The following is a 15,646-nucleotide window of genomic DNA, read 5'->3' on the forward strand; positions in this document are numbered from 1 at the left end:
GGCTGTGATTAGCCTCATTTTTCAGAAGGAAACTGAGGCAGACAGAGGTTAAATGACGTGCTGGAGGTCACACGGCTAGTGATGGGGAAGCTTTTGAACTCAGACCTTTCTGACTCCAGCGCAACTGAAGACCGACTCATTGATCTACTAGTTGATTTCACTTTCCGCTAGAAGCCTATAGCAGTCCCGAACTTTTTATTAGATCAAATTCAATATCTTTGGCATGTCGTTAAAAAAAAACCCTCCTCTCTTTATTGCAGCTCTTTTTGTGGTAGCAAAGAATTGGAAACTGAGGGAATGTCCATCAATTGGGAAACAGTGGAACCAGTTGTGGTATATGTTGGTGATGGAGTACTATCGGGCTGTAAGAAATGATGAGCAGGAGGGTTTCAGAAAAAGCTGAGAAGATCTACATGAACTGATGCGGAGCGAAGTAAGCAGAACCAGGAAAACACTGTACACAGCAACGGCAATACTGCAAGATGATCAACAGTGAAAAACTGAGCTACTCTCAGGAATACGACGATCTGGAGCATTTCCGAAGGATTTATGAGAAAGAATGCTACATCCACCTCCTGAGAAAGAACTGGCGGAGTCGGACGCACATCGAAGCAGACTATCTTTCACATCAAATTATTAATGGTTTAATGTTGGGGTTCGGGTTTTCTGTGAGTATTCTCTTACAACAATGATCAACATGGAAGTATGTTTTGCATGATAATGCATGTGTAACCCAGATCAAATTACTTACTGTCTCTGGGAGAGGGGAGAGGAAAGAGGGAGACAATTCGGATCTTTTAATTAACATCTGTTGAAAATTGTTATTATATATAATTGGGAAAATAAAATATCTTTGAATAAAAAAATTTTTTAAACCTTTACCTTTGGTCTTAATATCAATTCTAAGACAGAAGAGCAACGAGGGCTAGGCAATCAGGGTTAAGTGACTTGCCCAGGGTCACACAGCTAGGTAGTGCCTAGTATGTCATTGAAAACCAGGAAATTCACAGCTAACCCTCCAGAGAACTTGCCATCCATCTGTTCCCAGGCACGTCACCTCTCATTTGGAGGGGGCCAGCTGGCACAGGGCATAGAGTGCCAAAGCTGGAACCAGAGCTATCCGAGTCTGAATCCTGCATGACCCTGGGTAAGTCACTCACCTACCCTATGCCTCAGTTTCCACCTCTATCCAATAGAAATAATATCTCTTGCCTCACGAGGTTGTTTCAAGGATCAAATGAGATCATCTCTGTTTGCAAACCTTAAAGCTCTGGAGAAGTGCCAGCTCTTATTATCATCGCCAGGCTGATGGTGGTGGTTATAGTAATAGTATGGGTTATGGCACTGGGGTTCAAACCGGATGCTTCCCCCAGGAATGATTAACCGAGCCAGAGATTATAGCTTAAGTATCGAGGCAATCATGTTCCTTACCTCTGCTGGGTTATTTCCAACTACCCCTCGACTTAGCCCCAGCCAGCCCAGGCTCCTGGGCTCACCCCAGGACATTTTGCCGCTGCCCCCTCCCCTCTCCTACCAAAGCCTGCGCCTCCCACCGCAGAAATCACGCAAGATACAGCTCCAGAGACTCCTCTGCCAGGGACCTTCCACGCATGCTGAGCCCCCTCCCATCTGTCTGGTCTCTCAGGCTCAGAGGAACGAGTCCCCCAACACTGGCCTGGGCATTGTAGGTCCTGGGTTCAAATCATAGCCACGCTAAGGTCTGCAAAGCAGTTTACAAATGGCAGTTCATGTTAGCCTCCTGCCCAGCCCGGGATGGAGGCGTCACCGTTATCCTCGCTTTACAGACGAGCAGGCAGAGGTTACGTGACTTGCCCCGTGAGCGTCTGAGGCCAGATGGGAGCGCGGCTCCTCCTGCCTCCAGGTCCGGCTCTCTAGCCAGTGCCTGGAAATCCACTAGAGGACTTAGCCCGTGTGACCCATTGGGGAAATCGATCCCCATCTCTGTTTTCTTTGTGAACCAAGGAGAGTCGGGGAGATGAGTCCTTTGGGCGAGCAGGTGGCTTCATTCGTCGTATCTTTAGCCCCAGATCCTAGGATGGAGCCTGCTACATGGAAGGGCCTGAATAAATGGTGGGTGGGTGGGTTGGCTGAGTGACTGATTGAGGACAAAGACCTTCAGTGGTCACCCAGGACAAACTATACCTGAAAAAAACAACTCGAACCCTGCTACAACCTAGCCGACAAGTGTTCATCTTGCCTTTGTTTGAGGGGCCTTCGGGGTCAGGGCAGCACGCTGACCTGTGCGTGGCCCGTCCTGCCCTGGGACAGCTGGAACTGTTTCTTCCTGATGTCCAGTCTAGATGGTCCTCTTTGTTCTGTGGGCCGCTCCTGGTTCTGCTGTACAGGACCATCGAGGAAAAGCCACGTGATCCCACTTCTCCTTCCTAGCACTTCGGATAAGGGAAGGCGGCTCTCAGCTCGTGTCCCCCCTCCCTGCCTTCCTCACCCCGAGGCTTCTCTTCTCCAGTTTCTTTCTACCAGTCTTCACACAGTACGGACTCAGGTATGGCAGAAAGAGCTCCAGCTTCGGGAATCACAAGATCTGGGTTCAAACCCCACCTCTGGCATTTTTTCAGCTGTTGTTACCTTGGGCAGGTTATTTAATCCTCCCTGGACATCAGTTTCCTCGTCCACAAAAAGAGAGACGGGACGAGCTGCCCCATCTCCCCCGCGTCGGTCCTAGGAGCCTAGAATCCGGGGACACGTCCTTACATTCCCGCGCCGGCTGGCCTGGTTCTGCCCCGTCTCATTTCATGGGCACTTGTTGGACTCTGCTGGAGTTGCCCTCCCTGCCCCAAGGGAGCAAGCATGACCCACAATAGCTAATGGGAAACCCTGGCCCAGGAGAGCTGGCCACGAGCTGGATCAGGATCCCTACCTTGGAAGAGTCTCGCTGGGCCACGAAGGTGGCCAGGGCTTTGCACACGCTCCACTGTTTCTCACTGCACAGGTCCTCCGAGGTGACCTGGATGCCCACCTACAGGGGAAAGACATCTGGCCTTGAGGAAGCTCAGTGGCAGGTGCTTGCTGCTCCCTCGCCCCGCCTGACAGCTCCTGAGCTCTGGTTCTTCAGACTTTAACCACACATGAATCTACTCGTTCTGGTCTGGCCAGGGAAAGTCATCCCCTAAGCCTGGGAGGCCAGCACTGAGAAGAAGCCCAGCCCAAGTCCTGCTAAGCCCCAGGATGTGCCGCATGATCCTGGGCCTGACGGTTTGAAGGGAGCCATGACTGCAAGGAGGAGGCCAAAGGGGGCACTAAGTAGGGCCAGGCTGGGAGGTAATGGAGCCCCCACATCCTGAAAGGTGGCCAGAACACAGCTTTCGAGTCCTTCTGGGCTTTGCCTGCCCCATGACCCAGCCTCAGGGGAAATGACTCCCCCTATCATATGGAGGCTGGCCCAGCTCCGTGGAGATTCCATGGGCTCATGGCCAGAGTCAAAACACCGATGATGAGTTTGGGGAAGATTTGTCACTCGCAAGGAACTCCCACTTAGGAAACTCCCTCTCCCGTGCAGATCACCACCTGCCCCTCTCCCCACAGTCCTAGAGAGTTGTGTAGGGCCAGGGGAGGCATTCATCTGCTTTGCTCTTGCAAGGAACCAAGAAAACCAAGGATTTCCTTGGAATAAAAGCTCCCCACCCTACCTGGATTTAGGAATGAACTCTGATTTGCTATCCTCAAAAAAAAATTGTTTTGTCTTCTTGACCAAGCTTCTGGAGCAATCATGAGCACAGAGTGGGCCCGGTACCCAAAGGCTGCCAGTCATGCCCAGCGTGTGCTGGAAGGAGGCAAGAGGGATTTGTCCAAGAGCTGGTTAAGAAGCATAGACAGGACTAGGACCCAGGACTCCTGATTCCCAGGTCAGTATTCTGCTTTCTGTACTACACTGCCTAAATACTCAGGCATCCCAAGGGCAAAGAACACCAGCTGGGTCTGAGGGTTTGGTATTCTGGCTCCTAACTCGGTGATCCTGGATAATTCATTTCCCTTCTGTTTTCTCATCAACAAAGTAGGATAAAGAGTCTTTGGATTCCTTTCCTCATGAGGTAATTATGAAGAACAGGCTTGGTAAGTCCCCCAAACACTGTAGAAATATGAGCTGGCATCAACGTTGGGCAAAAAGAAAATGGCGGTCATGAACCAAGAGCCATCTTGGGAAGGGGCACCCTAGTGGGGGGATGAATGTGGGCAGTGAGCCAAAAACCACCCAGCTCCAAGATGGTGGCTTGGGGGCCCCATGCCCCCCATCTACCCAAGCTCCCTGGACGCATACCTCCATGCTGGAGTTGAAGGCTCTGTTCACCTTGGCTTTTATGTTGACCACCTGTCCAGTTCTGGGGAGAGAAGAACAGAGGATGTAACGCTGACGGTCATACTACGGCCTGAGTGCAAGATCTGGCTGGGCTGCTTCCTTCTTGGGTGACTTTGGGCAACTCTAGGCCATAGTTTCCTGATCTATGGAATGAAGAAATTCGAATGGATGATCTCCAAGTATCGAGCTACCAGGGGGAAGAAAGGAGGGAAGAGAAAGGAAAGGAGGAGATGCAGCCCCCAGGCAGGCCATTCCACATTGGGACAGCTCTCATCCTTAAAGGTATGCTTTAGGCCAAGCCCTCCCCTGCCATACTGGAACTTCCAGGCCCAGTGTGGATTCTGCCCTCTGGGACAAACAGAGCCAACCTCGTCTGTCTTCCTGCGTCCGGGTCTTACCTGGCAAGGCCAGACCCTAGTCCTGCCTGTCATTGCTGCTGCCCCTCCTTTGGAGGTACGTAGGGCAGCTTGAGATGATGGACCCTCAACCCACTCAGGCCAAGCATCAAAGAAATGAGAGAGCGTCGGAGCTGGGGGTTGGCCCCTCCACGGCCAGTAGGAACGAGGGTGCCAGAGAAGGCCTAGAAAGGGGCTTGGGGGGCTTTGAGCCCTGCCTTGCTCACTTGCTTCAGGTCTCATGAGCATCAAGTCACTGACTGTAAGAGGGAGCAGGGTAACGTGAGTGAGCGTGCTGAGCTTCGTGGAAGCCCAGGACCTGGAGGCTGAAGGCCACCTGGGGCACTCACTGGCCACGGGCAATTCCACTGCCCCATTTCTCTGAACCTCAGTTTCCTTATCCAAAAAACAACAGGCTCAGCCTGGATGGCCTTCCACCTCTCGACCTATGATCCTATAATCACTGAACATCCCATTTGCTTTCCTATCTCTCCGCATACTCCTTCCCCTAATTGATGCTCCCCTCCTTTCTGCCCTATTTGGGGTCAAATAATCTAGTCCAGCCTTCAAAGCCCACCTCAGGTCCCACCCCCTCTAGAAAGCCTCCCCAGATTCGTCCCACAACCTGTTAAGATATCTCCCTCCCTTGGGGTCCCTGCTTCCCTCTAGGCAAAGCTTCACCCTTTACAAAAGCTCTGCTGGCCACCTCCAGGACACCCAGCTTTTCCCAACACACGCCTCTTCTCATTGGTTCTTCCCCCCACCCCAACCTCCTTCAACCATATTCCAGCTCTCGCGCCTCTGGGACTCTCCCAACCCAAACTCCTTTCCCCGGCTCTCCCTCTTCCCTCTGTGTTGTCCCCCTGACTAGACTGGAAGCTCCTTGAGGGGCAGGGACGGTTTCCTTTCTTTGTCTTTGTATCCCAGGTGCCTAGGATGGTGCTGACAGAGAAGGTGCCTAATAAATGCACGTCATTGGCCCATCTCTCTCTTGTATTCCAATCTCACTTCCAATGTCAGATCCTTGAGGATAGGAGCCAGTCATTCACTTAGTCATTCAGCAAATAGTTATTGATACCAAATGAAAAACACCGAAGGCCGATAGGGAGTGATAGAGACGTCCCAGAGCAGTAGAGTCAGATGGTCTAAGTTCAAATCCCTGCCTGTGTAACTCTGGGGAGGGCATTTAACATCCTTAGGCCTCATCTTCCTCATCTGTGAAATGAGACACTTACAAGTGTGGGAGATGTTGATGCTTTTCTCAGCAGCCTCTTCTCAGAACCTGCTGTGGGGGGCTAATTATTTCACCTCTCTGAGCCTTGGTCTTTTGGGGGAGATCTTGGAGAATTTAAATGATGGTGAAATGCTCGGAAAAGGAAAAGCTGGTACCTAAGAAAAAGTTTCCCAAGATCATAATGGCAGGAGCTTTTAAAGCAACAAGCCTTGCTCCGTGGACACCTTGATCTTGAGTCAGTGAGCATTTATGAAGCACCTACTGTGTGCCAGACACTGTGCTGAGCCCTGGAGGTCCAAAAAGAGGCTCAGACAGTCCTACCCTCCAGGAGCTCCTGGTCCAACAGGGGAGACAAGAAGCCTACAAATATGCACAAACAAGCCATAGACAGGGTGAATAGGAGATGACCAATAGAAAGGATGGGGAGGGAGCCCTGGGGTCCGCTTTGGTTAAGCGTGACTCTGGGCAAGTGGTTGCCTCTTTCAGATCGGAGCTGCCCTTGTTTGGGATGACCGGTCCAGTTCTAGGCCTCTAAGACTCCAGCAGGATCTGCCATCTAGGACCTGCCTGGAAGAGCCATTTGAGTGTCCAGTGCAGGAGAAAGGAAAGTTTAAGGACCTGCTTCAAAGCTTAGCTCTGGCTTACCACCTGAGTCACCCTGGCCAAGTCCCTCCTCCTGTCAGCCCTCAGTTTCTTTTCAGCTTGGCCATGCCCTAGTCCTCTAATCCTCGGAGCCTTGCCAGTTTTTCTCCAGCTGCAGCCCCTCGCCTTGGTTCCCCAGCCCCAAGTTACTTATTCCCCGGACACAGACCCGGTCCAGACTTTTGCCATGCCCTCGGCACCAGCCAAGGCCCATCTCTCCTGTGCCTCTTCCCAAGCCCGGGTCAGCCGGGACGCCTGGGAACGCCGTGCCCTTCTCCTGACCTTGTCGATTCATCCATCCGATGCCCCAAGCTCCTTCCGGGGCCTCCCCGGGCCAGCAGGGCTGGAAGGAGTCGCCGCTCTGGCTCCTGACATGCCTGTGGTCCAAGCTCCCAGGCAGAAGCACGCACACACACACACACACACACACACACACACACACACGCACACACACACACACCCGGGCATGGGGCCAGCAAACTCCTTGCCCGGATGCGTCAGAAGCACTCGGCACAGCGAGGCGTGGGCGCCCGCCAGCATCCTGCAGAGGTGCCATCCAATGGAGACAAGAGGGAACAAGTCCCCTTGGCAGGGAGGCTCCTCCGGAGAGCCAGGCCCTCCCTCCACACACCAGCAGAACAGCCCACTTCAGTGTGGCTGCCGCAGCCTCCAGCCAGCACCCCCAGCACACCAGAGCAGCCGCGGCCCGTCTCGGGAGAGCCACCGGTGGCTGGGGCTCGGCGGCCCGTCGGCATCCCGGGCTAGAGGCCACACAAGCCCCTCCAAGGATCCAATAGCTTCCGGAGGGCTTGCCTAGATTTTCAACCCTTGTCCTTGGCACAGAGACGGGGTCTAACAAATGTGCCGTCCAGCTACAGGTCTTTCCCTAGACAGGGAGGCCACATACTATTGTGGCCCCACTCTGGCCGTCAGCCGGTTATATACAGGACCGTGGATAAGTCACGTCCGCTCTCTGCCTCAGTTTCCTCATGTGGCCCATGAGGATAACAAGATGGCGACTCCCCTACTCACAGGGGTGCAGTGAGGGGGAAAGCCAGTCTCTCTGGACACTTAAAGAAGCCCCTTCCCTCACCCATCCCAGCTCAGAGGCATCAAGAACCCCTGAATCTCGTGTCAGAAGGGCCCCTCAGGACATCTAGGTGGACCTTTCCTCATGGGAAAAATCCTCTCTCCTGCGTCCCAGCTTTCACCTTTGGTGACGACGGGGAGCTCACCACCACTGCACGACGGGTCCATTTCATTGTTGTATAGCCCTCATTGTCTGTGACTGGAAAGGACCCCCCGAGTCCACCTGTTCACCCTCTGGACCTTATAAATGAGGAAAGTGAGGGCCAGGGAAGGAAGGTGGCTCCCCAAGAGGGTAAGAGAGCCCAGGTCCTCCGGCCTCTTTCCACCATATTCAGCTGCTTCCCTAAAATGCTACTTGTCCTGGCTCTGCCCTCGGAGGCAAAGAAGAACAAAGCTTCCTCCCCGTGGCAGCCGTGGATGCTCCAAAGTCACGCTTGTATCCCCTTCACCCCGAGCCTTCCCTTCTCTGAAGCCAGACATCCTCAGCTCCTCAGTCAGTCCTCGGGTGATGTGATTTGGTAGCGACTCCTTCCTCAGAGGGGTAGAGCAAGGCTGGAAAGGGAAGGGGGCTCAGTCCCTAGAGGGGAAAATGGGAAACTGAGGACAGAAAAGACAGCCACTCACCTAATGGTGTGTTCAAAGTAGATGTCATCCATTGAGGCCGTTACACATGGGCAGCCTGCATGCCTCTCCGCTAAACACAAGGAAAGAGAAAGGGGCGCGTGTCCCCGAAATCAGAATCCAAGGCTTTAGAGCTGGGCGGCCCTCCGAGATCCCAGAATCCAGCCCTCACCTGAACAAGGATCCCCGTCCCTCATGACCACAGGCCGGACAGGTGGACACCCAGCCTTACGGAGAAGAGCCAACGTCTCCTGAGCCAGCCCATCCCGAGGTGGGGTCATTCTTAACGTGGTGGTTGTGATTCAGATGTGTCTGACTCTTCCTGACCCAATGCAGCTTTTCTTGACCAAAATAATGGAGAGTTTGCAACTTCCTTCTCCAGTTTGTTTTACAGATGGGGAAACTGAGGCAAACAGGGTGAAGTAACTTGCCCAGAGTAACACAGCTTGGAAGTGTCTGAGGCCAAATTTGAACTCAGATCTGCCTGTCTCAGCGCTCTATTCCCTGTACCACTCAGTTAACCCATGGAAGTGTGTGTGTGTGTGTGTCTTTGCTGGTGTGCACGTGTGTTCCTTAATGTATGAAACCCCAAACTTCCCCCCCAGTGGTCCCGGCTCACGTCTCAGCTCTCCCTCCCAATAACTCCCATGGTCCATCTCCTCCATCTCTCTGCCCTAGCATCTCCAAGGAGAAAGAAGCCTCCCCCTCCCCAGGCAGCTCGTCCCACTTCAGAATAACCCTAAAGAACAGGAAGTTTGTCCTGCTGTGCAGCCGAAATCTGCTTCTCCCCTAGGACCCCCTCCCAGCCCCATCGCCCCTCGTCTTGCCCCCTGGGGCCACGCCAATCCCTCTGCCCCAGGACAGCCACTGGGATCAGATGGATGCTTTTCCTTTAAACAAAAAACCCAACCAACAAACAAACTCCACCATATTTTTTTGCGCCAAGCAAGACTTTGAAAACCAGGGTAGCAACATCTAATTGCGAAATTTAATTAGCTCCTTAATGCTATTGTGTGTGCACCCTAAGCTGCATTGATTATTTTTCCCCTAAAAGAAACCACTGGGGAGACTTTAGAAATGAAAAAAATGAATTTAATACATTGGCTCCCTGTGGCATGTCAGGCAAGGCAGGCTCAGTGACTCCACCCTGGAGGTCTGTCTCCCCCTCCCCCCATGAGGCAGCTCCCCTGGCGCAGCGCCCTAGACTCGTGGGCGGGAAGGAAGAGGAGAGAAAGCTGCTGGCAGAGCCTGTCTCAACCATCCTCACTCTGGGCCCCTGCCAGACACATCAAGGGCTCAGGAACCCCACCGAGGTCCAGAGAAGAAGCACCTTGACCAAAGGCTCACAGCTACCCAATGCCCAAGGTCATCGACTTAGACCTCTAAGGCCCCCCCGAGTTCTTCTGGTCCAGCCTTCCCATTTTATAGATTTGGAAACTGAGGCCTAGAAAAAGAGAAGCGACTTGCCAAAGTCAGAGAGCCAGTGAACCCAGGTACTCTGAACCCCAAATCCAACACTCTCTCCACTGTATCAATCAGCCAGTATTTATCAAGCACCTACCCTAAGCCAAGGACAGCACCAGGCCCTGGGGACACACAAACAAAGAAGGAAACAATCCCTGCTTGCAAAGAGCTTACATTGGACCAGGCAGGGGCAGGATTCAAATCCAGGAGTCTTGACTCCCAGTCCCTGCCACTGTCAGTGACCCCGTCTCTGGGCTGGCCCCCAGGCTTGCCCTTCATGGTCCAAATCTGCAACGATGAGTAATGATAGAGTCAGGACCAAAAGGTTTAGCCTAGAACCTTTTAGCTCTAAACCTGGAATCTACAAACTAAAAGATTTAGAAAACTGTCCTGTACAGGATTGGTTTCCTTTATAATCTTTGTATTTTACCTTCAGTGTTTACTAACAGGATTCTGTGTGACCCAGAACAAGTCACCTTACCCTGTTTGCCTCAGTTTCCTCACCTGTCAGATGAGCTGGAGAAGAAAATGGCAAACCACTCCAGTGTCTTAACTGTGTGACCCTGGACAATTCACTTCACCTCATTGGCCTCAGTTTTCCTCATCTGTCAAATGAGCTAGAGAAGGAAATGGCAAACCACTCCAGGATCTTAGTTGTGTGACCCTGGGTGAGTCACTTTGCCCTATTTGCCTCAGTTTCCTCATCTATAAAATGAATAGGAGAAGGAAATGGTCAGACATTCCAGTGTCTTGGCCAAGAAAACCTGGAGAGGGATCGTGAAGAGTGGGACCCAACTGAAACGACTAAGTGATCCCAGAAGCATTTATTAAGTGCCTACTATATGCCAATGTTTCATTGTTGTCTTAGTATCTTCAGCACTCTCCACAAAACATTGGCATATGGTAGGCACTTAATAAATGCTCATTGAACAGTTAATTGACTGACTCTCGAGTCCATACCCTACCATGTGGAGTCCACATTTCTGTCCGAGGAATCCTCTGGATGCCCTGATCCACTCACACCCCCCAAATCTGACAATATTTGTAGAGCCCATTAGTCCAGTGCCTGACACACAGACACCATATAAATGCTCATTCCCTTCCTTTCTGCTTCTCTTCTGTACCAAAACCTGCTGGGATTCCCATTGGCCACTGAGTAAAGTCCTAATGAGAGACAGTTAGGTGGCATAGTAGATAGATCATTGGACCTAGCCTCAGGAAGACCCAAGTTCAAATCCTATCTCAGATGCTAGCTGTGTGACCCTGGGTAAGTCAATCAACCTTTGTCTGCCTCAGTTTTCTCATCTGTAAAATTGGGATAATAGCAGCACCTGCTTCCTAGGGTGTTGTGAAGGTCAAGTAAGATGTTACTTCTAAATCGCTTAGCCCAGATCTCAAACTCAACATGCCCCAAAGAGAACTGACTTTATTTTAATAATCTTGACATTCCATCTGGCTGTACATACCCCTTTGCATAGGGATGCTCTCCTGTTTCATCCCTACCTTTTAGAATCTCTAGCTCTCATCAAAGCTCAGCTCAAGACTCACCTCCTCCAGGAGGTCCCTCCAGATTGCCCCAGCTGCTAGTACCACCTCTGAAATTACTTGCTATCTATTTACATTTGGACATAGTGCTTTCCCTGATAGAATGCAAACTCCTTAAGTGCAAAGACTGTGCTCCATTTTGTTCTTGTATCCTCATTTCCTAAACACAGTTGCTTATTAAGTAGGAGGAAAATAGTTCATGTAGTGCTTATTGATAAGTTTTGGTCCCTTCTCCTGTTAACCGTCCAGGTTCTAACACTCTGTGTTCTAAAATCTTTTCCTGCTTTAAAGTTCTAGGTCCTAGTATTCTACTTTCTGATACCTCACATATACTGAGGTCTCTACCAGTTCTAACCATTTATGTTCTAGGTCCTAACATTCTACCACCTGACATCTCTTCCTGCTCTACTGTTCTAAGTTCAATGCTTTAGTGTGTTCAGTGTTTTATTCTATGTTCCATGTTGTGTTTAATGCTTTATTTTCCAAGATTCTCTCCATTTCCAAGATCCCTAGAACATTCTATGTTCTAACAGTACATATTCAGAAGTCTCTTCCAGTTCTAACCATTTATGTTCTAGATTCTGGCATTCATCATTCTGAGATCTCTTCCTGTTCTAATGTTCTAGGTCCTAAAATTCTACCTTCTCGGATCTTTTCTTACACGAAGGCTCTAGTTTCTATGTTTGATGCTCTAGTGTTCAATGTTATATTCCATGCTCTGAGTTCAGGTTTTTATTTTCCAAAACCCCTTCCTACTCAGAGGTCTCTTCTAGTTTTAACCATTTATGTTCCAGGTTCTAACATTCTACATTCTGAGATCTTTTACTATATACCTCTCTTCTTCCTCTTGTTCTTTTTCACTTTAAAACATCTTTGTGCTAAGAGATGGTTCTCTGGGAAATCAGAGAGATGCAGAAGAAAATCTAATCAACAGCAAAAACAAAAGATGCCGATAAAACCCCATTTTTAAAGCATTCTACTTTTTGTCTTCTACACTCTCTGTTCTTTGTTCAATGTTCTAGTAATCCTGTGCTCTGAGATTTCCTCCTGCTCAGACACTATATGTTCTAGGTTCTCATATTCTAGGTTCCACATTCTATTCCAACGTTAATGCCCTGCGTTCTAAGCCGGTCCCTTCTTGTTCTAATATTCTGCAAGCAATGTTCTACCTTCAGGGCTCTGAGGACCCTGTGGCTCATGTTCTGTGACTTCACACACACACACACAGCCACGTATCTCCGGCAGGAGACTTGGAGTTCAACCACTCCCTGACTTCACCTGGAGGCACAGCCAGGCAAGCCAGACTCAGGCTGGGACCGGCCGAGGGAAGGGGCCCCCACTCTCACTTCCAGGGACGTGTCAGTACTTCACTCCAGCCCCACCTGCCAGACCAAGCCCCAGGGACAAGGGATGGCTTGTAAACCCAAAGGCCTCATTAGGCTGGAAGCCACCCTCTCTTCCCAGGGTGGGGTGCCCTTGCGTGTTTAGGGGCCCACGTTTCCTTCTTTGCCGTGTCGCCCCGGCCCTCAGAGTCCATCCCAGAGCTCGGCACACAGTAGGTGCCAACTCAATGCTTATTGAACTGAACTAGTCCATCCCAGGTGGGCCATGATGGAAGCTGGCCTCGTCCTTAATTCCCTGCACTAATGGCTGGGGCTGGGGGGGGAAGGAAGGATTTTCGTCTTTCTTTAAACAAGGACAAGGGCAGACACGCCTTCTTGGAACAGAAAAGACCTTCAGGAGGCGCCTTCCTCCCACCGAATTCTTGCTCCATAAACCGCCATTTGGTTGGCTGCTCTCACAAGGGCCCCCGGGGAAATCTTGCTCTCTTTAAAAGTCCCGAGTAGTTGGATTTGGGAGCCAAGTTTAAAAACACCAACAGCCACATCCAAAGGATCACAGATTTAGGGCTGGAAAGAGCTTTGGGGTTCACCTCGTCCAATCCCTTCATTTTACACTTGAGGAAACTGAGGCCCGTAGGGACAAAGCAACTCGCTCAATTAGTAAGCAGGAAAATCGGGATTCTCTCCAGCTCCTCTGACTCCAGACAACTCTCTGCTGCAGGAACAACTAGAACAAGGGAATGGGCGACGGCTGAGCCCACGAGACAAAACCAAAATGCAGAGGCCTCTTCAAAATAAAATAAAATGGTTTCCACTTTGCCAGTAGTTTAGGCAAAGTGGATGTATAGAGCATCGTGCTCACGACTCCTCTGGAAGCTGGGCTAGTTCAGAGATTCTGATACCCATTTTACAGATGGAGAAACTGAGGCTCATGAGAGTTGAGATGACCTGCCTACGGGTCACAAACAGCAAGGATGGGATTCAAACAGGGTCGGGTGCCCTGACCCAAAACCTGGCACTCCTTCTACTTTTGCAAATGAGGCTCTGGGAAAGCATTGCGGAGGGAGGGAGAAAAGAATCTGGCCCTGGAGGAGGCCTTACCTGCGCCTAGTCCAAGCTTCATCACTGTTGAAGAGAGGGGGAGGCCGACATCTGGGAGCTCCTCCCAGGCTCCCCACTGTTTAATGGGGGGGGGGGGGGAATTCCCCTCATCCTTCCCCACCTGGCCACCCTCCTGGAAACCATCGCTGTACGAGATGAAATCAGCTCGGTAACTCCCACCTGGGTCCGATCATCTCCCACCTGGGTGGCAGGATTCCATCGCGCTGTGCTGGGCACCTCCACCACTGCCAACCCTCTTAGCACTGTCTCCCCCCTTAGACTGTGGCCTCTGTGCCTTTCTTTGTGTCCTGAGTGTTTGGCAAACAGCGGGTGCTTAATAAAGGCTTATTATCTTTTTTTTTAATAATCTTCACTTTCTGTCTAGAATCAATACTAAGGATCACATCCAGGGGCAGAAGAGCGATAAGGGCTGGGTAACTGAGGTCAAGTGACTGGCTCAGGGTCACACAGCTAGAAAGTGTCCGAAGCCACTTTTTAATAAATGTTTAATGACTGACTCGTGCAAACAGTAAATATGAATGCAAGGAGTCCCTGTTGGTCTTGATTTGATTGCTAGGTTGGTTGTAAACACCATGAAGGCAGGGATCGTGTCCTAGTTATACTTATAAGTCCCTCTGAGCCTCAGTTTCCCCCTCTAAAATTAGACAACTGGATTAGAGGGGCTCTGAGGTCCTGTCATCCTATGATTACTCTCTAGCACGATGCCTGTAGAATAAATGAATGAATGAATGAATGAATGAATGAATGAATGCTGCATGATGGAGGGACATACATACTGTCCTTGAATGGACGTGAAAATTGGACTCAAGTCTTATCTCTTCTACTTGATGCCTGCAGGATCCCTGTGAGTCATTTAACCTCAGTTTCCTCCTGTGCAAAATGACGTTGGGGTCCCTTCTCCTTGAGGAACCTATGAACCTTGATGACAGGAGGGGCCAAGTGTCTGAAGAGCTGTCCAGGGGGGTGGACTTCTGCTTGGCCACGAAGGGCAGAGCAAGGAGAATGGGTTGGGTGAGAGGAGAAAGTAGCCCAGAGGTCAATCAAGGCTGGCTGTCCACGGTAACTCCCTTACAATGGGCCATCCAAGACCAGAATGGGCTGCAGGGGAGGTAGTGAGTTCCCCATCCTGGGAGGTCAGTTCAAGACAGGCTGACCCCTTCCAGGGCAGTTGTAGATGCTTGTTCAAGTAATAGTTGGACAAAGATCCCTCCCAATTCAGATACTCTACAATCCTCTCCCCATAGCGCATTTGGGGAAAAAATGCAGCCTCAGCTTTCGAGTAGTCTAGAACTGGGAGTCACCATCACCATTGTTACACAGCCAAGTGTCTAGAACAGCACAAGCAAAGCTATAGAAGTGGGAGACTTGGTGATCCGGTGATGGGCCAAAGTCCCATTTGGGAGAGTGTGTAGAAGAAAGCTTAGGCTACCAAGGTTATAGGAGGTTACAAGGACAGCCCAGATCTCCACGGTGCAAGGCCTCGAACGCCGAGGCAAGGAGTTTGGGCTTTACCTGAGAGACAGGCGGCCGTGTCGATCCACTTCAGCAGCTGCCCCACACTCAGCTCCCCTCGGTGGTTTGTGTGGCACGGCAGCACCAGCTGGCTCATCTGTACCTCTGTTGGGTTCCTGTAGGTCTCCATGGTGCCAGCTGGGTCCTGGGCTCGAGCAGCCTGCTTCCGGGTCGCCCGGCCCGAGAAGATGGAGGTGAGGCCCTGGGGCAGCCAGAAAGAGAGCCCCAGAGAGCCAAGGAGGGGAGGGAGAAGAGAGGAAGAGGGAAAGAGAGGCCAGAAAGTGCCAAAGACAGACGAGAATGAAGGCAGGAGGAGGGAATAAAGAACAGAGGAGGGGTAGGA

At 51.1% G+C, this 15,646-nt stretch overlaps 1 protein-coding gene across 1 annotated transcript in view; it reads right to left on the bottom strand.

The window, feature by feature from the left end:
* LOC123245798 (acyl-coenzyme A thioesterase 11-like) overlaps positions 1–15,541 on the bottom strand; it is a gene marked incomplete at its 5' end in the record, with an annotated part of 48,892 nt that extends 33,351 nt beyond the window's left edge. The window contains 4 exons of the mRNA XM_044674798.1: positions 2,900–2,998; positions 4,298–4,358; positions 8,321–8,390; positions 15,304–15,541. Coding sequence (XP_044530733.1) covers positions 2,900–2,998; positions 4,298–4,358; positions 8,321–8,390; positions 15,304–15,541 — 468 coding nt within the window. The remainder of the gene's footprint in view (positions 1–2,899; positions 2,999–4,297; positions 4,359–8,320; positions 8,391–15,303) is intronic.
* Between the last annotated feature and the right edge of the window lie 105 nt (positions 15,542–15,646).

Source organism: Gracilinanus agilis, chromosome 4, assembly GCF_016433145.1.
Source record: "Gracilinanus agilis isolate LMUSP501 chromosome 4, AgileGrace, whole genome shotgun sequence".
NCBI lineage: Eukaryota > Metazoa > Chordata > Mammalia > Didelphimorphia > Didelphidae > Gracilinanus > Gracilinanus agilis.